At 45.9% G+C, this 21,713-nt stretch overlaps 1 protein-coding gene across 3 annotated transcripts in view; it reads right to left on the reverse strand.

Moving 5' to 3' along the window:
• The window catches only part of LOC142579590 (cell adhesion molecule Dscam2-like), a 237,618-nt gene that overhangs the window by 15,801 nt on the left and 200,104 nt on the right, over positions 1-21,713 (reverse strand). For all 3 annotated transcript variants that reach the window (XM_075689965.1, XM_075689964.1, XM_075689966.1), the window contains exons 5-14: positions 15,636-15,977; positions 12,496-12,783; positions 10,784-11,200; positions 9,014-9,175; positions 6,702-6,989; positions 6,339-6,458; positions 4,313-4,486; positions 3,256-3,403; positions 2,486-2,634; positions 645-776 (exon numbers count right to left, since the gene is read on the reverse strand). In XM_075689965.1, coding sequence (XP_075546080.1) covers positions 645-776; positions 2,486-2,634; positions 3,256-3,403; positions 4,313-4,486; positions 6,339-6,458; positions 6,702-6,989; positions 9,014-9,175; positions 10,784-11,200; positions 12,496-12,783; positions 15,636-15,977 — 2,220 coding nt within the window. The remainder of the gene's footprint in view (positions 1-644; positions 777-2,485; positions 2,635-3,255; positions 3,404-4,312; positions 4,487-6,338; positions 6,459-6,701; positions 6,990-9,013; positions 9,176-10,783; positions 11,201-12,495; positions 12,784-15,635; positions 15,978-21,713) is intronic.

Here is a 21,713-nt window from a genome sequence, read left to right on the forward strand (position 1 = left end):
GCTTGTCTGCCAAGGTATATATGTGCCCAAAAACAAGGGGCTGACAGATGGAATAGCACACTGTGGTATAAAGCTCGAAACAGGGATAAGGTGCCTCAGAAAGGCTGGCCAGGCTGCCTTTCTGCCATGCCAGCCTTTCATTCCAGTCTTTCTGCCAGCCTTTCTGAGGCCCCTTATCCCTGTTTTCAAACTTTATACCACAAGGTATATATGTGGGCACTCAACGTATAAAAACATTACATTGTCTACGCCAAAGTGCATATCGCAGAGCATAGGTATACAATTTTATATTTGTTATGTTAAGACGAAAGTAATTAACGTTAAAAAATTTGGTGCGCCGCTATATAGGTTATTTTATATGGCAAATGCTTTCTAGATTTCAACATGCTTTTATTTCATTAGGGAAAGCAACAAACACACTGCGTCTTAGATTGCCTGCTCATGCTCTGGACTTCTGTTAGCCAGTTTTACAACCAATGATAAAAGGTGGTATTGTTGCCAGAAGGAAACAGTCAAATAACCACACAACCTTTTCTTATTAATTTTGATGACACGTTAACGAGAGTTGGAATCACGGCGCAAGAGTTTGATTGACATATGCAGATTTCAGGCTGCCCGCCTTGCCCAAGGTGAGAAATGCGTACCTCTTGAAGAGTGTATCTTGAGGTCATACTGCGTGATGGGCGAATTTCCGTCGAAAGGTACGCTCCAACGTATAGAAACGGACCGACTGGCTAGATGGCTTACGTGGACGTTGGTCGGTGGAGAGGGCGCCTCTGCAAATTGAGCAGAAATTGCTTGGCATTTTGACCAAGTGCTTCGGTTTCCTTCCCGCGCGATCGCTATTCTGCGCAGGATGAGGGCTATAATTAGTGATAGGTGCAACTGAAGAATTAAACGAGGCCGCAGATTTGGTTTGCGTCTTCAGGAGTAATAGAAATAGGCAGGATAATGGTCTGTTCCAGGATCGTTTTTTTTTTTCTAAGACTTCTTTTTCCGAATTTCGTGCGCTTTGTCACTGGCTCTTCTGAAGTGGCTCCGTAATCATCATAAATTTCGTTCTCTGGGTGCAGCGCTTAATAAAAATACACAGAATCAGATAGAAATAATCGTTACCAAATGCGGCTTAGCGATCAATAAGATAACTTTTTTAAGTTCTTCACGTTAGCTTCAATATTGTCTTGTTACTGTTTTGCATTTTGTACCATTTCAGGTAGCAAGAACCGAAATGTAAACTAATCAGTTTTATAGACGAGCAGGATAAGGTAGTGCTATTAGCAGATACCACGGCTGAAATTGTTGAATCTGCCTATGTTATTCCTCTTCTTTTCGAGATTCTGCAAAACGCCTGTTTTCTAAGCTACCTTTTTGACTCTGCGGCGCATTAACCATGCGTGGCCCCTTTACCTTCTGCGGCTACTATGCATAAATCTGTGCATGCTGCCGTCACTGTGACGGTACCACACTGATGCCAGAAGCGCAGATGCGCGATCTCGGGTGGACCAGCACAGGTGACCATTGCTGCGAACGCAGATTGAAGCTATTTTCTGGCACAGTAGCTGGCTGTTCTCTTTAAAAGTTGTCATGTGTCCCCACAGGTGGCTACGTGCTCACTGCACGTAGAACGCAGCACAGAACAGTGCTTGGGAGTGAAGCGAAGGCACCAGCCTTAGGACCCCGACCTTCCCAAGGGGTAATATCCATGGCACGGAGGTGCACGTATATCTAACCTCAGCAGGGGAACTGCCTTCGGTGTCGAGCAGCTGAACAAGCGAATGTCTGAACTGCTCATTACGGCTGTTTGTAGAATATGTATTAGGGTTGTGCGAACTCTTGAAACATTTTCGAATAAAAAACTGAATAGTGTCCTATTTGATTCTGTCTTCGAAACGAATAGCCAGTATAGGTAAATGCGAATAGTTTTCGAATACTTTTAGAATACTTAAAAACGCCAAGTGCATCCAAATAAACACAAAATTGGTGCAGAGGTACGGCAAGTTTTCCCCCGCGCTGGCACAGTATAGACATAAAACATGAAAACTTGCGTAGTAGAACAGGATACATTACTTAGTTAGCCATACTTTACAGTTTGTACAGCAATCATTCGCATTCTCTGAAGAACCCTGGTTGTGCGAAGAAACTACTTGTGTGCTGTTAACACCCAATTTGGGCTTTCTACAAGCAACGCTTCATAACGTACTATGTAATGACAGAAAATTGCTAACTTCAAGAACACAGGGATGTTAAAATCCTTTTATATTAATTGTGATAAAAGATGCTCATTATTCGAAAACTTTTCGAAAAGTATTCGATATTTCATACGATTTGGTAACTTCTGGAACTATTCAGTTCCTATTCGATTCGGTCTCAAGAATTCGCCCACCCCTAGTATTCACATTAGCTCAAAGACAGAAATAACACGAATGAAAATTTTCATGCTATCCTTTCGTAAGAGTAGATTAGGAATGCAACAACATCCGTTTACCTTGTACGGTGAGCTTGATGAACATTTCGTCCTTGCCATGGCTGTTGGCAACTTTACAGGCGTAAGTTCCAGTGTCGTTTGTCCTGACGTCGCGGAGCAGTAGCTGAGACGCCATGCCATCCTCCCGTTCGTGATCGTTGACTGTGTACCTGCGCTTTGTGAAGGCGGATTGGCAAGCAACTCAGCGCTGATACAGAATAGTGCAAGTCGGAAACAGTTTCTTACTAACCAGAAAACAAATGAGTTTTATGGATGTTCGTGGTGATCGTGCAGATTTCTGTCACATTCTTTCCCAAGTCTCTTTGAATCTTGATCCATTTAAACACTAATATTATCATTAATGCGTAACAAATGTAACAGTAACAAGCAGGACAAGATGCAATCTTTATTTTTGTGCTTTTTCACGCTAGGCAGCTATACATAGATTCCCACCTCACGAGATGACTTGGTCTGCTACAAAGACGAGTCAGAAGAGGACAACAGTTAAAGTCATCGGTCGTCTAGTGTCCACATTTAAACTGAGCTACAGATGAAAAAATGTTTCTGCAAATATATCCAGGACGTAGAGTGCATCGCAATATATTGGTCGTGTTAGCTTCAGCATGTGGTATTTATAACAACTTTACCGGTCCAACGTCCCTAAGCTTCGTAGCGTTCTTGATTAATGACGTAAGCATGCGATCAACCCAGTCGCTGCTAAATGAGCCACCGTGTCTGGACGTCGGTACTCCACAGGAGTTCTGAAAAGCGAGAGTGGCCGCGCTAATTACCTCGGGTGTCTGTCCATGTCAAGGAGCACGTTGTCACGGTACCACGTGATGGCGAGTGGAGGGTCACCAATGGAGTCGCACTGCAGGTGCACTTTGTCTCCCTTACGGGATGTCACGGACATTGAGCTGGTGATAAAGGTGGCGGGGACTGGCGTTCCCAACAGCAGTGAAAAGGAGAAAAAGATCATTTGTGGCGCTGGAGTAATCAACGGCGTTTTATTAACCTGCGTGAAAGTTGGCGCGAACATTTAATATGGTGCAATGATGCGTCGGAAACTGCGTCGGGCAAAAAAACGAAAGGGTTGCAGCCCATCATAAAATTTAAAAACTAGGGGAAAAAAAGGATTTCCTTATGTATTATAGCCGGGGAGAAGAGCACAAAAAAAATAAACACTAGTTACCTAAATTCAATGGTTTTACGCGCCAAAAGCACAACCCGTTTATGACAGAGGCAGTAGCGGGGTACTCCGGATTAATTATGAACACCTGGTTTTCTTTAACGTTCACCTCAAAGACAGGATGATATATAGTGCGTAATGGTTTCTCTACCCTTGTATGAGCTTCATTGCGAAGGTACTTAACCATTTCCTTTTTATTTCAGTACTTGAGCGACGAACTTACTCGGTCTTCGGATTCCTTTGTTTGCGACTTGAGAAGTATATGAACTATCCGCAGTCCGCTAAGCATTCTTCTTTATTTTATGCAATGATGGCATCTATTTAAAGTTTAGGGCATGCACGTAAACGATGCGGGCATTTGCAGAATATTTTTCTAGATCATAGATGGGACTTGCTTCCTCCGAAATCCGTTCAAACACACAGGCAACACGCATAACTTCAATTATAATGCGCTTTCAAATCAAATATATTTCTGATCGCAACATCAATCAAAATAAAGCCACTAGACATAAGTTTTAAAATGCGTATACTTTCCATCTTTCTTATGCTGATTCAGACAACAAACTCGTTTGTGGCATTCCTGCAGACTCTAGAACTCTGATTTCCTTCGGGTATTCTTTCTTCTAAGCTTCTACATCTAGTGCTCTTGCGTGCCTCACCGGAAACTGTTAGCTTGGCCTCGTGCGTGAGCTCTGGCCCCACGCCATTGGTGGCTTGGCAGAGGTAGACGCCTGCGTCAGACGCGTCCACGTGTTGCAGGACAAGGGAGCCGTTTTCCAGCACTTGCAGCTTGGCGTTGCTCCGTATGGTAACAAAACCACTGGACACCCCTCCTAGGAAAGAAAGCAAGGCAGCAATTTCCGCATCTGCCCCGAGCACAGCAAGTTGATGTTTGAGTAAGCGACCGCGTGAGCGTGTTTTGCTCGCATGGTCGGTGTACGAACCGAATGGAACAGTGGCTTAGCGCTTACTGCATTACATCTGTCTAGGAGCGCTGGGGGTGTGGGGCTCGTCTACATTTAGGGGAAAAATATCTCTTTTAGCCCACAACCGTAGAGTATTCCAAGAAATGTGACAAAATACACAGGATGCGCTTCGTCTATGACTGCCCTCGTTTACTCTTATCTTGTCAGATCACCTCTATTCCTTGTTTGTTATTGAGTATATGGCGCTTTCTTCCCCTCGCGCAGTACTTCTGGAGCCTATGAAGTAGATGAATAAATAAATGAATAAATGGAGGAGTAAATAAATAAATGAATAAAGAAACCTTCATATTTTCTTCTATAGTTGGCGATACTACGGGCACGAGGGCTTAGGCATGAAAAAGCAAGGAAATGCTTTAAACCAACGATGTCTGTAACATTTTGAGGCTAAGATAGTTTGTTTACTATAATCTGTGTTTCAGCAGTGGACGACTTATCCTTCGCTAGTTCACGACCTCGAATGTCCGCCGACGACGTGGCTTATTGTACGCGACCGATTGTTTGCGCGGAGTTATACGGGAACGAGTGGGAGGGGGGGGGGCAGTACTTTTCATGTCAGCGTGCGAAAGCAGCTGGCCTAGCAGCGCAGGCAGGAGGAGGCAGCTAAGCGGACAGCGCCGCTCTAATGCAAATGCGCGCTCCCGCCCGCTCGATAAAAATGGGAGAGTGGGCAGGACGCAAATGGGAAAAGAACAAAAGGGACAATATGGCGTCACCCTGAGCGAGGAGGCCTAGGGAACTTCACAACTCTCTCCCACCTCGGGTGCGTCCCTTCGCGGGCACGGGGGAATGATGCCGACTGCAAATGCGCAATACAACACATACAACCAGATAAGCGCATCCTCAGAAGTTACCGTGGGTGAAAGAATTCGACAGCAGTTATCGCTTTAACACCTCAAGGGTGAGAAAGTTTAAGGAAAAAACTTACAAGCACGTTGTCTGATATTGCAACACACGCATGCTGTTTATGCAAAATACGATGTAACAGCCTCCGTTACTACTACTTAGAGTGCGGACGCGGCGTTTTCGTATGCGTTTGCGTCTTCTGCCTGAGGCGCCGCTGGTTCGGGAGGCATCTCATTCCTTAGCGCATGCTGCCAAATGAGGAATCCCCTGAAAGTTGCTCTTCTGGCCCCGAAATAAAGCTGGAGCGGCGAGTGATTGCTCACACACAACAGCAAAAGCAGGCCTGCATATCGCTTTACCGAGTGATAGCAGAAGCCCAAATAGGATATGCAGTGCTGCTCGGACAAGGTGGAAATGTCTGAAAACATTGAAAGGCAAAAGACACGCACAGCAGTAACCTGCCTGTTCGGAAATGCATATTCAGAAGTATCTGACGCAGTTTGTTTCGAATGTGTTTTCTTCTGCGCTACACGGTACATGTGGCACACCACCTGAAAAACGCGAAGTTCTGAAACGTCCACAAATTCGATGACGATAGCCACAGATCTTAAAGGTGCATCTCTTGAAAGCGGTGCCAGGCACATGATCTTGTCAAGTGGATGTGACTTCAATATCTCTCCGCTTCAATTCCATCTCTACGGCCGCAGCCTAATGGAAGCCGCCGTCGAGTTCGTGCACTCATTTCTCCTTAGACGCAGGACGTCGGTTGACCCCACATGCAACCTTGTCGAACAGACACTGAGGTGCAAAGATCACATTTAGAGCAAAGATTACTGGGAAGCACACGAGCTGTTACCTGTTGACATCTTCCAGCGGATCACTGGCGTCGGGAAGCCGTCAGCCTGGCAGTCAAATCGCATGGTACTTCCCTTGAGGGCGTTAGTGCTGGATGGAGTATATACCCACTTGGGGGCCACTGCATAAGCAAAAGAATTCAAAGCCAAATGTGAAAGACTTATCTTTAAAGCTCCGCAATTCCAGACACATGCTTAAGCTACCACAATAGTAGCCGCAAGAATATATATTCTAATTTCAAAGCACTGCCCACGTTTAAAGGTAGTTTCTGTAACACGTTTGTTAGTGCTAGGGGTGGGGGTGGCGATGACAACGAGAAACGTGATGCCCGACGCAGCACGCGCGAGAACGCTGTCTCACTCACCCTGCACGACTAGCTGAGCGGAGGCGTTTGTGCGAGCGTACGGGTTGCTAGCGACGCAGGTGTAGGAGCCGTTGTGTTCTTCGGCAATGCTCTCGAAGTAGAGAACTGAGAGAAACTCGTTCATAAGCTGCGGCTTGACGTCCAGGAGGCCTGGCTGCAGAGGGTGGCCGTCCTTGAGCCACCATAGTGACACCGGTCGGTCGCCCGAAGACACGAAGCAGTGGGCACTCGCACGCTCGCCCTCACGCACCGAGGCCGGGAACGAGAACGGGGCGATCGTAGGCGGCACTGCGTAGCCACACAGAGGGAGAAGACAGTGTGTACACGAGATAGGCTCAAAAATTCGCAGTTCCGCTCGAAAGGCGGAGTACCGATTGCGATAGCAAATTAGTAGATAGCTGTACGAAGGAAGGATAGTAGCTTTATTGGCCGTATAAACTTCTAAACAATAGATCACTAACTAAATTAAAAATGATAGAATGTGTAAGGGTGACTCAACGAGGACGTAGAAAGAAGCAGACACACAGAGACAGAGCTATTTTTGTGTGTGTGCTTCCTTCTTCGTCCTTTTTCAGTCACGCTCTCAAATGCATTCAAACCAACCAGCCCATCAACGTGTTTTAACTAAATTAACCAACATAGTGCCACACTCGCGTAGGTAAACATGAACACACATCGCTCGATGACAGGGAAAACTGTCTGTGAAAACGCTGGGGTTAGGAATCGCGGCAGCAGCAACTGAATGCACCTTGATAGATATTTCGCTTCAACGCTTACGAAACGTCGAAAACACAGCGCATATGAAGCTACCGGCCCTACGCGCCCTCTGCAAACAAAGCAGATCGCTTTGAAGATGAGGCCCGCGCTGCCGCGCACTTTGGCCACGTCTCAGATTGCTTTCAAGTCAAGTCAAACGAGCGCCGGCAACGCGTCCCTACGGCATCCGCCAAAGGCGTCTACTACGGCGTCCGCGATTCGCATGTCAACGCCGTAGTAGACGCCGCGGTTGTCTCTGCTCTGTACGGACCGGCGGGCGAGGAGGACATCGAGGCACCCTAGCAGCCGCCGGACAAGAACGCCCCTCCTCCCTCGCCTGAACCCCTTGCATCACGCGCCACAGGAGAGGGCACGCATCTGGGCCGCATTCCTCGATCGCGCACGCGAGATTGAACCGCGTTCGCCTGCTCACACTCGCACGCTTTTACTGATACAGGACCTCACGGCAGACGCCGACAGCAGAAATGCACCTGGAGTGTCCATATAATTACTATTGGAATGAAACATCATTTACTTGAATTGCGACGGCAGCATAGCACATTGCTCATCTCAAAAGGTGTATGATATTGCGCCTGAGCCGACGTTCGGTCTATTATAGGAGTATTATAATGGTCACTAACGGTTTTTGTATGTGGTCCATTCCCCTTCTGGTGATTTGCGTTCTGTCGAAGAGCGAAGGAGAGCTCAAGGTGTCCGGCGCCTCCGTTTTCGTCTCGCCCTCAGTGCGATACACTAGCGTTCATATTTAACCATCTGGAACTGCCCTCTCTTGTGGCAGTATTGCGAATAGCCTTCCTGTAGCGAAATGAAGAATTACCACGACCTACATGGCTATGATACGTTTTAAATGCGAGGTTACTACGCCACTCGTCGCTTTCATTAAACCTTGCTAAATTGCAGCTCTGCAAATCTGAATATTTAAAACACAGAACGTTTTTTTGTTTCTGGTTTTCTTTAGGGCGAAATCCGGTATTTCTATAAAAATAAATGTGTGCATGTGTTCGGGCACCAGTATCTTTATGTCTTACCTCTGATGTTTTTATTAGCCTCCCGGGACAAGTATTGCCCATACATGTGCACATTTAACGCATTCCTGTTTTGTCGATAAGCGTAGTTTTAAATCACAGTTATTTATACTCTTACTTTATAACGATACTATTCATGTCATTGTATGGAAAGCAGGAAATATGTAAGACTCAATGGGTCACATGCACTTCCGCAATGCCTACATTAGGGCCAACAAGCTCAAATATTTTTTTTGAGATGCGATGTGTAGCACGTTCTTGCTTCTTGAGCTTTCAACATGATATTTCTGAATCACTACAAATATGCGGAATATTGCTCAATATTGCGTGTAATGATTGTACTGGTTCCACGACAGCGAATACCGTGCTTAGACCGTAATATAGGCTGCTATGCAGCTTTTACGATCAGTCTTTTGCGAGTACCAACTACGAAGTCAACAACTTCCCGTTATTCTACATGGCGCATGGTCAGAGCAAATGAGGAGAAGAGGCTGCGGCATGTGGCCTTACCAGCAACGTGGAGGTTCACTTGGGCCTCTGCTGTGCGACCATCGGGACTAGTGGCCGAGCAAACCACGACGCCGTCGTCAGTTTTTCGGTCCACGTCGTGGATCGTTAAACGCCCATGGGTGTTCATCCGGTACCGCTGGCCGTCGACCAGGGTTCGATTCGCTGCAAACAAAAAAAAAATGATTAAGTCATGTGTTAAAGCACATTTTTTTTTTGCAGGGCTCCCTCGGCCGTTTTCGGGGTGGTAAGTCCTTCAGCGCCGTTAGAAAGGCGTCGACGCAAAGGGCTCGTGCTCTCACGTAAATGAGTTGCGAGGCGCGTTTATCACCGAACTTCATTTATTAAGACGCATGTGTTCCCACGCGAGAAATTCGGGGGCTCTGAGCATGTAGGTGCCGGGGCGGAGCGCTGGAGCTCTTGGGAAAGACCACCACCCTGTACTTTTGCTACCTTCTTCCTCTATGACGGATGCGGGAGAGGAGGATGGTAGTCGTCTTCTGCGCCGGCACTGAGGCCGATGCGGACTGCACATATTTGACGTGTCGGCCTGCATCTATAGCCATCTATCTATGCTCCCTCTACATTTGGGCTGGTTAATTAATGGTTATGTTCACTAAGCAATTGCGTAGCGAAGCAAATGCTTTCTAATTGATTCGCAACATCAAACGCACGCCGCCAAGCACGTCATTTCTTTGGAAAAGCGAATGGCTTTCTAAAAACTTATGGCGCATTATTTCTCAATCTTTTTTGCTCAACGCGCTTCCGTCAAAGCTAGATTAGATAATTTAGGCGGTGTCGTAGAACACTGTAACATTGGGCTTCATGTCGCACTGTCGCATAAAACTCTGACTTGAGACCTCGATATTGTACGTTATTGCCTGGAACGTGTCTATATTGTTGACTAGTTTTGTATATCATCCGTTGCTGCTGGCGAGTTCATCTACCACAATGTCATTATGTCAATGTACGCTGTTTACATATGTACTCGCTATCGCTCGCTTTGCTTGAGTAACCTGACACACGTCCGATTTTCGAACTCTAGTTCTCCTTTTATTGTTGTTGTTACTGTGGTCTACGAGCTTGATTTTGTTAAGCGTTTTCCCCGCTATTTCTTTATAGTGCCACCATATTTCGCAATTAGAAAACCAATTTGTAAGTGCTGTTGTTCTAGAAATCACCTATTCGCAAAGATTGAGCGTCGTTATACCACTGCCACATGCGTTTCTGAGACCAAATTAAGCGAGAAAGGTTCACTTACACTAGTTGCGGCGGAGCACGAAAAGTGTTGCAATGCTACCGACATGATATAAAAGATGACGCTGACAAGCAGCGTCATTGCGCTCATAAAGCTGCTAAAATAATTGGCTAATATGTACCAGAATTTGACAAACTTCACTCACTCTCAACGCACCAACGACTGAAATATTACTGATTGATTGCCTGACAGGGGTGAAATTCCAAAATTCACATTTCACATTTACGTCTGAGCTCTGAGAAACGCCTTAGTCGACGGCATCGGACAATGTTGACATCGAACATGTCACTCCCCCAGTAATTGACAGACTTTGGACAAAATGACGTCTATGCCTCCATCGGAGTGCGCTCGCCACAGCCGAGAAGCATACCCCTGGCATACCCGCGAGAAGGAGGCCAGAAGCGCCGAGAAATCGAAATGTCAAAGGAAAACCGCCATTCCTTATTTCTCCAGGGAGGGCGGGGGGGGGGGGGCAAACTGTGCGGCCACCTAACTGAACGCTGTGCCGCACTCACCGTGGGCGCCCTTGTACCAAGTGAAGGAGGCGAACGGGTGTCCCTTGACGGGGCACGCAAGGCTCAGCGTCTCGCCCGACAGCACGGTGAGGTTGCGCGGCGGGAGCGGCGTCGGCGGCCCGAGCACGTTCAGCCAGGCCGCGTGGGCGACGCGGCCGGCCTCGTTCTCGGCCTGGCAGGCGTACTCCCCGCCGTGCGTCACGTTGGCCGACGTCAGGTTGACGAAGCTGTGCACCACGTGGTCCTCGGTGACGAAATCTCCTCGTAGCACGCGCCGCGAGGACGGCACGGGTCCGCCGTCCAAAGTCCACGTCACGCGAGGCATCGGGTGTCCACGCGCGGCGCACTTGAGTGACACGAAGCTGCCCGGGTACGTGTTCTCCTCGGTGAAGGTCACTGTCAGCTCGGGCTTGGTAACTGAGCACGCACGAAGAAACAGTTGGGTACTCTGTTACGTAACCGTCAATCATAGAATGATCTCGAATGAGTGATGAATACTTTTGCGCGTGTATTTTCCCCTCTGGGGCACAGCGCCTTTAAATACGAAAGCAAAGACTAAGCATATTAGCTTTCATATTGCGATAGCGTTACGCTTCACAGTTGACGCTAAATACAGTGGGTGTGTGGGAGGTCGCGTAATCAGTTTTACAGCTTGTAGGACATTATGGTTGCCCTACATAATTATCTTTAACCCCTATGCAGCACATGTGCCTCACGCATGACTCACGTAAGAGCTTTTGTTAAAATTACTCACCCCCAACAGCGGCTTCTGCTCATTTCAACAAATGCAGCTTCATCGAGGCAACACCTGCGTTAATTCTGAAGCCATCAGAGCCTGCGCTTGCGTTTGCGCGGCTTTCTAATGCAAATCAATTTGGACAGCACACGTGACAAATTTTCAATAACGCAGTCGGCTCTGATCAGGCTATTCTAGAGATGTCATATCGTGATGCCGCCTATAAGAAGCACTGCTGGCTACCATTTTTAGCACTCGTGACACCCGCTCTCATGTTCACGGCAAACAAGAGGAAACAAGTAGCTTACGTGCGCGTTAATGACACGTGCCGGCGGCGCCAAATGGGCAATGTAACAAATAACATGCGCTTGCCTTCTTTTTCTCAAACCATTTCAAGCTACTTCATTCATTCATCATCATCATCATCATCATCATCATCATCATCATCATCATCATCACCATCATAAGTCTGCGTACGCCAACTGCAGGACAAAGGCCGCTCCCATACTTCTCCAACTATCCCGGTCGTGTACTAATTGTGGCCATGTTGTCCCAGCAAACTTCTTAATCTCATCCGCCCACCTCACTGTCTGCCGTCCCCTGCTACGCTTCCCTTCCCTTGGAATCCGGTCCCTAACCCTTAATGACCATCGGTTATCTTCCCTCCTCATTACATGTTCTGCCCCCGCCCATTTCTGTTTCTTGATTTCAACTAGGATGTCGTTAACTCGCGATTGTTCCCTCACCCAGTCTGCTCTTTTCTTATCCATTAAGGTTACACCTATCATTCTTTCCATAGCTCGTTGCGCCGTCCTCAATTTAAGCAGAACCCTCTTAGTAAGCCTCTTAGTTTCTGCCCCATACGTGAGTACTACTTCCCTCATTTGAACACAAATATGTTGTGCAAGCTAATAGCAATATATTCATTAGCACGTATGGAGACTCCGCTGCATGAATACATCCAAAGGCTGCGTACCCATGAGCAGGACGAATGCGGATGACTGCGCCGACTCCCTCGTGCTGTCGAGCAGGCACTGGTAGATGCCTTCCTGGCCGTCTTTGACTGATCCCAACTGCAGCACCGAGGAGCCCAACAAGCGAACCCTGTCCGCAGCCGAAGGCTGGACGGGCACGAGGTTGCGGTACCAGCGAAGCTCCCGGGCGAGCACACCGGCCCCGCCTCCCGTGGCGTTGCACGTCAGCGTCACAGACGCGCCCAGGGGAACTCGCTGAAAGCGGGGCTGCACGCTTACGAGAGGTGCACCTGCACGTTCGCAATGAAAAAGAGAGAGAGAGGGAGAGAGAGCAAATGATGAATGAAAGATAGTGAGGTTAACCAGGACTGAGCCCGGTTGTCTACCCTACACTCGGGAAGGGAAAGAGGGGACGGAAAGAGTAAAAGATGAAGAGAAAGTCTACTGGGGATATCATTCGGTCACTCAGTCCGGATCACAGACGCTGACTTACTCCGGTAGCTTTCAGATAGCGCAGGAGCACTTAAGTGACCTTTTGTAGCTGCGATACGCGAGACGGTGCTTAATGTTAGTATATAGCGAGAGGTAGCAAATGTACATTTATAAGTTCTCGCGTAATATATTTTATAGCTTTTTTTCGTATATGGATTCAAGGATAAACGACCGCGAATGCCTTTGTGCGCGGCTGCAACCAGGCAACGTCGGGCTTAGCAAACCGCCGCGCAGACAGCAGCACAAGCCGCGACCCGCCGTCGACACCGGGCGAACAGCTCAGATCGTTCTAGCGAAAACGACGTGAAAAGCGACTTCGTCGCGTGACCCTCTAGAGTGGGCTGCCGGAAATGGAGCTTAGTCGCTCCTCCAGCTTGCGCTGTGACTGTGCTGCGTGTTGGGCACAGGAACGTGACGTTCTTGTTTCTTTAGAAGGTTAGAAATTTTTAAGGTTGCCTGTGGTAGATAGCAGAATTGTAACCATTGGTCTAAATTACCCCATGAGGCGGCCGTTAGTTCTACAAGAAATGAGAATGCTCTAGTAAATAATTACCATCATTGCCCGAATCAATATCTTTAAATAATTACTTGATGACACATATTTAAATCTACGAATTATAGCCGCTGAGTTCGCAAGGCGTATCCTCTTGGAACCAATTCTCTGGACTGCACCAGGTTCCAGATAATAATGTTCAATATGTCCGACAAAATGCATTGTCCTTCCAGTCACTTCATTCTACGAAACACTGTTTTATTCATTTAAGCTCAAAAGTAACCGCAAGGCGCATCCTCTTGGAACGAATTCTCTGGGCTGCACCAGGTTCCAGATAATAATGTTCAATATGTCCAACAAAAATGCATTGTCCTTCCAGTCACTTCATTCAACGAAACACTGTTTTATTCATTTAAGCTCAAAAGTAACTGGAACATTAATGCACGTCGCCGGACATTTTGACAATTAGTATCGAAACTGCTGCAGCCCAGAGAATTCGTTCCAAGAGGATGCGCCTTGCGAGCTTACCGCCTGTAATTCGTAGAATTGAGTACGGGCCGTAATGTAACTAAATAAAAGTTAGTTAGGGCAATTATTTTCATTTTTCATTTTTCGTACGAGTAATGGCCACGTCATCGAGTAATTTAGGTTAAGGTTTACAATTCTGCGAACGGACACAGGCAATTTTTAAATATTTTGGACTTTCTAAAAGGAAACTCCCGGTAAATGCAGGGTTTTCTTCTTTAGGCAGTACAGATTTTTTTACAAAAAGGCTACAAGCCCAGCGAACGTGACGTTTCCGCGAACGAGTTCGTAGGAAAGGCGGACGTACTTTGGCGCAAATAACGTGAGCTTTGGAGGAATAATTAACAACGATTATTACTGCATTTTTATTAGTGCTTTAGGGGTAGTTCAAAATGGCAAAATTGAAGGCGGTCACGTTGTTCTTTTTTTTTTGTGCACCCTCATTTTTGAAAGATCTTGACATCGCACATGATTCGAAATATTTATCATCGAATTCCAACGCTAAATAAAGGCGATATCGCAAGAGAGAGCATCGAGAGCACTGTGAAGGCATCCCCGCTGTCATATAAGACCGAAGCGCCCCATGGCGTCAAACGCGAGGAAGCTGGGAACCGGACGTCTCGGCAAGTGTCGCGGCAGCTACTCATAAATGTCGAATCTTGGAAAGCGTGTGCTTGGAAAGCGTGTGCGGCTGCGTGTCGGGTCAGAATTTGCCGCTGCATGCTACCATTCGAAAAGCGGCCGACACTTCTTGCCGAGTCGTTCCCGCCGGAAGCACAGCGAGTACGCGCTCAGTATTCATATTGGCAAGGTATAGCTCTCAGTTTTGATTATGAGTATCTGAAATTACGTGCGACTTTGTGGATTTCTACAAAAGAAATATGGGTATGGCGTAAATTGTGAGATCCTACAAGTTTTACTTTTAAACAACTGCCCTTAGTTAATAAGACTAAGTTAATTAAAATACCATTGGTAATAAGGTTTTTCCCAGAGTAACGTAAGCAGGGATAAAGTATTTCCGCCTTGCCGTAGAGCTCCTATGCAATGACGACAGTTGTGTTACAGTCATCGCCTTTTTATAAAAAAACTCTGTGTTGCCTAAAAAAACATCACCCTGATGGCGACGCCGATCAATGTGCCCACTGACTTGGGTATTTATGCCTACTGGCTCTAGCCCTCGGAGTGTGAGCCAGCGCCACTGTGAGCTATGGCGGGAGGATGTAAAACACCCTTTCTCGCCAGATGAAGTCGCGCAACACGTAAAATAACGAGAGCAGGCACTTGGCTAATAAACACTCTTATGTTGGCTAATTGCACCAAGGCTGCCAGATTCGAGACCCTCGGTACATGAATGAACGAGGAGAAGGGAAACCGAGGGGCTCAATTTTTCTTAATCGCGGCTATAGAAATCCAGCAGGCAATGATGCCAAGGAAAGCACTGGAGTATTTAGCTGTGGTTGAAATTCAAACGTTGAAAATAATGAAGAAAAAGGGAAATAAAAGGGGAGGAAGATGGAACTTGTCGCCGGTAGGAATTGGACCCGCAACTTAAAAAGGCCGCCAAGTTTTCACTTTATGTGCGAACTGGGAGATTACTAAGGGGCATGGGGCTAGAATGCACAGCACACGTACCCCTGACGTTAACCGTGACGTAAACTCTGTCCTCGCCGTAGGTGTTGTTCACGAGGCACACGTAACGGCCTGCGTCTTGAGCGTGCGCAGGTCCGAGCGACAGGGTGCCTCGGGACGAGGACGCAGGTCCCTGCTGATGTCCCGCAGCTGAGGTGGACGACTGGGAACCGCGTGTCGAAGTGGCCAGCAAAGGCCGCATGTCCGCACCGGACTGCCTAAACCAGTGGTAAGCCGGCAGCGGCACTCCGCGTGCCGCGCAACTGAGTGTTGCAGGCTGTCCTTCTTCAACTGTCACCTCCTTCGTCCACGATATGACGCGGGGAGACTCAGACTTCCGGGGCCCTGCGAATAAGTATAGTACGCCTCTGTTGGGGGAACTGCTGCTTTGGAACAGATGACGACACAAGGCCCGTCACAGTTCTTCGAGCGACGGGTAAGGAGAAACGCTTCGGAGTATAAATTAATGCAGATCCAAAGTACATTGCAGAACAGGGGTATAGTGAAGATTTTGTGAAACGGTTTCTTAACGTCCCAAAACATACAAGCAGATGGGATTCGACATTAGTGAAATACACCAGTGTGCTATCGAAACAGGGCAAGAGATTATCTTTCAGTTGTTTCCCCTTAACTGTGGCATTGTCTGCAACAACTATGCTGACTAGCCTGCCCGTTCTGCACGCGAAGACACCCGGACACTGAACACCTTTGTCGAGGACGCTGCCAGGGAGCTTCAGCTGCTTGACCGCAAAATGAGACAAGCTTTCTATAGTTCTGCGAGTGTATTCGATTGCTGACTGCTAAAATTCGACCCCTCGCTTCGGCTACAAGTACCTTCCCGCTGATAAGAAACGTTGCTGTACCGCTTATGGCTTAGAGTAGCGGTTACGAACGATTGCACCTGCTGCGTCGGGACAACCGATAATGCGACGGCCGACTTCTGCAGGTGTGCGCAAACCTCTGCTTATCCGTTCTGGCTTGGACGTCTAACGCCTCTCTCTCCAGAAACATTTGAACCGGCTGGACTCGTGACCATTTTGTGAGCCATAGTCGGACTATGGCTCCAAATGCCAACCGTCCATTAGTGCAGCTGTTTAAATGCCCCGACCTGAATGGCCGTTTGTAATCCTTCGGCGCGTCCTACAGGAGGCAGGCAGAGCTCACACTCTCCATGTCTTCTCTTTATCCATTTTAGCTTTTCCTTACCTCCTATGTAAGGCAGTAAACCAGATGCTGATCAAGCTAACCTCCCTGACTTTCTTTGCTTTCTCTCTCTTCCTCGGGAAGCAGCCAAATAATAGTAATATATAATATAATGATTTGTTTCCATCACCATTACACCATTACATCGATGGAGGGGATGGAAATAAAAGCGATTGACGCTTGACTAAGTTCCCACCCCCTGTAGAGCAGGTGAGCAGTGGCATGCGACGGCACTTCTGTCACGACAGCAAATAAAAGTCAAACGAAGCATTAGTATAAAAACAAGTATGCAAAATACACAATCACCTGCGTGTGTGAAAAAAAAAATATAAACCCATTGAAAAGAAAGACAAGTACAGCAACTGAGAACAAATACGCTTGCGAAACAGCGAAAGAACAGCAACCAAAAATACGCTTATAACACAATTAGACACAGAAACGTTCACAGATGTCTAAATGTTGGACAATCAAAGTGACGCGTTAAGGAGAAAGTAGTTGCGAATGTTAGAGCAGCTAATGCTTCCTAAGTCTATATTTTCATCAATTAATTTGTTAAGCAAGGATGGAAGTTGAAATCCTACCATTTCGCGCCCATAGTTTGTTCTTACTTTTGGTAATACCCAGTGTGGTTTATGGCGGCGTGGATATGTGCAATGAAATAATTCAATCGGGGCTAAGTCAGATATATTACTTGTGCATCTTCTTTGTTCTAGTTTGTAGGTGTGTAGTAGTTTATAAGCATAGAGGCTGAAAACGTTAATGATCTTGTTCTTGAAAAATAAGTTTCTTGATGAGTGTCTATTTGGCAAGTTTTGAACTAATCTGAGGGCCCGTTTTTCGAGAGTTCCTAGTTTTTTCAGACCGGTTTGTGTAGCAGTACCCCATACTAATCGGCAGTAGTTTAGATGTGAACGAAATATTGCATGATATAGAGAGAGTTTTACCTTTTGTGGGAGATAACTTTTGGAACGCGTTATAAATCCTATGGCTCTAGATGCATTTGATGCTACATTGTCTATGTGGCAATCCCTCAGCATGTTTTCGGTGAATGTTACGCCAAGTGATTTGAATGACCTGACTAACTCAATCTGGTCTCTGTTATAAAATAACTCACCAAAATCCCCGCATTTTTTTATTTTTGGGACGAAAAGTACTGCCTTTGGCTTTGCTGTATTAACAGACAAAAGATTTTTATCGGACCATATATGTATTTTTTCCAGGAGCACATTTGCTTTTGTCCTTAGCTTACTACTGCTATCGTCAGATAAAAACAAACTAGTATGATCGGCGTAGATTATGAAACGAACATTAGTATCCACACTGATGATATCATTAATGTACAGGTTAAAAAGCAGTGGTCCTAAGATACTCTCTTGGGGGACCCTCACGAAACTGTTCGTAAAGTTGACTTATATTCTTTTATCTGGACATACTGTCTTCTATGCGATAGGTAAGATATTATAAGAGTAATGCCGCGCTTCTAATTCCATAACATTCAAGCTTCTGAAACAAGATGCTATGATTTATGCTATAAAAGGCTTTCCTATAATCTAAGAAAATTCCCAAGACGAGGTTCCTATGTTCAAAGTTCCTTAGTATATATTCTTTCTGTTGTAAAAGAGCAAGTTCCGTCGATTGGTTTTTTCTGAAACCATACTGGTTGTCAGAAAGTATACTGTGTTTATTTAAAAAACTTTCAACTCGCTTAAGAATGACCTTCTCGAACACTTTTGAGAAGACGGGAGAATACTGGTTGGTCTATAGTTCCCAAAGTCATTTTTGCTACTTTTTTTATATATGACTGCTACTCTAGCAATCTGCATTCGCGGGTGAAAAGTGGCGGTTTCTTAGCATAAGTTGTATATATGCTCCAATGGCGCAGCAAGGATGTCAATGACATGCTTAACTGGACGTATCTGTATATTTTCCGCATCACACGATGTACTGTTCTTTAGGTCTCTGAACGTAGACAAAATTTCACTTGTAGAGACCGGTTCCAGAAACAAAGATGAGGGACATCTATCAATAGTTATGTGAGTTGTGTCTGCTGAGGACTTCGGTGCGGCCGTAAAAAAGTTGTTAAATTTTTCTGCGAGAGAATTACCTGAGTATTCTATGCCATCGCTTGAAATTCTATGTGGAGTTGTAACCTGCGAGATGCCACAGCTGAGTGACCGGATTTTGCGCCAGGTCTTATCAGGACGAATTAATGCAGCTGCAAAGCTTTGCCTGTCGCATGTCAGAATTTAATTTATTTCTGCATTTCTTTAAGCGCTCAAGAACAAGAGTATCTTTTGTATCAATAAATAGTTGATATAATTTGTGCTTTTCTTTAATATGCGTGTAGAGTTCATGTGATATCTATCATCATCATCAGCAGCAGCAGCAGCAGCCTGGTTACGCCCACTGCAGGGCAAAGGCCTCTCCCATACTTATCCAACTACCCCGGTCATGTACTAATTGGGGCCATGTTGTCCCTGCAAACTTCTTAATCTCATCCACCCACCTAACTTTCTGCCGCCCTCTGCTACGCTTCCCTTTCCTTGGAATCTATTCCGTAACTCTTAATGACCATCGGTTATCTTCCCTCCTCATTACGTGTCCTGCCCATGCCCCATTTCTTTTTCTTGATTTCAACTAAGATATCATTAACTCGCGTTTGTTACCTCACCCAATCTGCCCTTTTCTTATCCCTTAACGTTACACCTATCAGTCTTCTTTCCATAGCTCATTGTCCTCAATTTAAGTAGAACCCTTTTCGTAAGCCTCCAGGTTTCTGCCCCGTACGTGAGTACTGGTAAGATACAGCTGTTTTAAACTTTTCTCTTGAGGGATAATGGCAATCTTCTGTTCATGATCTGAGAATGCCTGCCAGACGCACCCCAGCCCATTCTTATTCTTCTGATTATTTCAGTCTCATGATCCGGATCCGCAGTCACAACCTGTCCTAAGTAGATGTATTCCCTTACCACTTCCAGTGCCTAACTACCTATCGTAAACTGCTGTTCTCTTCTGAGACTGTTAAACATTACTTTAGTTTTCTGCAGATTAATTTTTAGACCCACCCTTCGGCTTTGCCTCTCCAGGTCAGTCAGCATGCATTGCAGTTGGTCCCCTGAGTTACTAAGCAAGGCAATATCATCAGCGAATCGCAAGTTACTAAGGTATTCTCCATTAACTCTTATCCCCAATTCTTCCCAATTCATGTCTCTGAATACCTCCTGTAAACACGCTGTGAATAGCGTTGGAGAGATCGTATCTCCCTGCGTGATATCCACGGTTTTCTTATTGTTTTAAGTAGCCTCTTTAATTTTGGAACGAAGTGCTTGTTATAGACATGAGTGAAGGCGTCGAGGAATAAGTCATAAGCGCTGTCCTTTCTAGCTTCGCTATATATGTCAGAAAAGCCTACACCTAGAAGGTCCGTGCGAAAGCTTTCTAGGGAACTTTCCGTGAGACATTGATACATACCTTTTACACCAAGGTAACGTTTCGGGACCTCCTTCTGGCAAAATAAATATATGCCCATATGATCGCTTATATCACAGCATGTAACTCCTGAGTGAATGAGTGGAGAATTAATATTTGTTAAATATAGATCGATGCATGTTTGGGAAGTAGGCGTTATGCGGGTTGCTGTGGTTATCATATTTGTGACACAGTAACATCTAAGTAACACATCAAAATTCACGCTGTTCACTGTTGTACATAACATGTTGAAGTCGCCACCAATGATCACATCGTACTTGTTGCTCATTGCCAACCGTAGATAAGATTCCATGGTTTCAAGAAATGAGTCCATGTTACCAGACGGCGGCCTGTAGACCACGGAAATTACAATGTTTCCTGATATAACTGAAAGGATTTCAACATCATCCTTCAGGTAACTGAATTCGTTCAAAAGTTCACACTTAAAATGGTCATTAACAAGTATGCATACACCCCCTCCACGGGAGATTGTTCGATTCAAGGAAAAAGTTGAAAATGATGGCAATTCAAAGGTGTCACTGTCGGTCAGCCAAGTCTCGGAGATCATAATAACATCAAAAGGGAAACTGAAACTGTCTAACAAAATAGAAAATTCATCTACCTTATTCCTAATCGACCTGCGTTAAGGTGAAAGCATTTAAGTACTGATGGGCTTTTCAATTCGAAGCTAAAAGTGTTATTGATTTCGCACGACAGAAGATATGCATTTGGTGTCATCATGCTGTAGGGGTATTAAGTGGAACAGACATGAATGGAACCTGTTTATGATGTTACGTCCACAAGGTCACTCTCATTTCGAATTATTTGAGCAGAATCACCTTCCTTTTGGCGAACAGGCACCTTGCCGTTTGAGCACCAAACAAACCGGCATTTGTTTTTCTTGGCCCAATCTTTTGTTTGAAGAAGTAACGATTTAGTTCTTCGAGTCAGGTTCTCACATAGGTATGGGTGTTTTTTTTCCTTTCCCCGCCAAAGACTTCCTGTTTTGAAGCCATTTGTCTCTTTGTGCTTGTCGTTGAAACCGCACCGTAATGGGTGGTATCTTGTTCGCTTTTGCGAGAAGGCGGTGGCAGGCCTCAATGTCACTCTCATTAATTTCTGCAACACTTATTTGCTGAGCCACTTCGTTCACTTTCGCTAGGAGGTTCTCATTCTCAGTTTTAGCAACACCATGAATTTCTATATTCTTTTTCCTGCTTCGGAATTCCAACTCGTCCAAATCAGTGTTAAGCTGAGAGAGTTGTTCATCGCATCGCGTATTCTCGACACGTGCCACTCTTTATCGCAGGTGCGCAATTTCTTTTTCCTGATTAACAAGACGCTTCATGATTTCATCGAAATGATCAGACGTTGTTTGAACGGACTGTTCAATGTTATCGACCTTATCTT

Source organism: Dermacentor variabilis, chromosome 4, assembly GCF_050947875.1.
Source record: "Dermacentor variabilis isolate Ectoservices chromosome 4, ASM5094787v1, whole genome shotgun sequence".
In the NCBI taxonomy this organism is placed as follows: Eukaryota; Metazoa; Arthropoda; class Arachnida; order Ixodida; family Ixodidae; genus Dermacentor; species Dermacentor variabilis.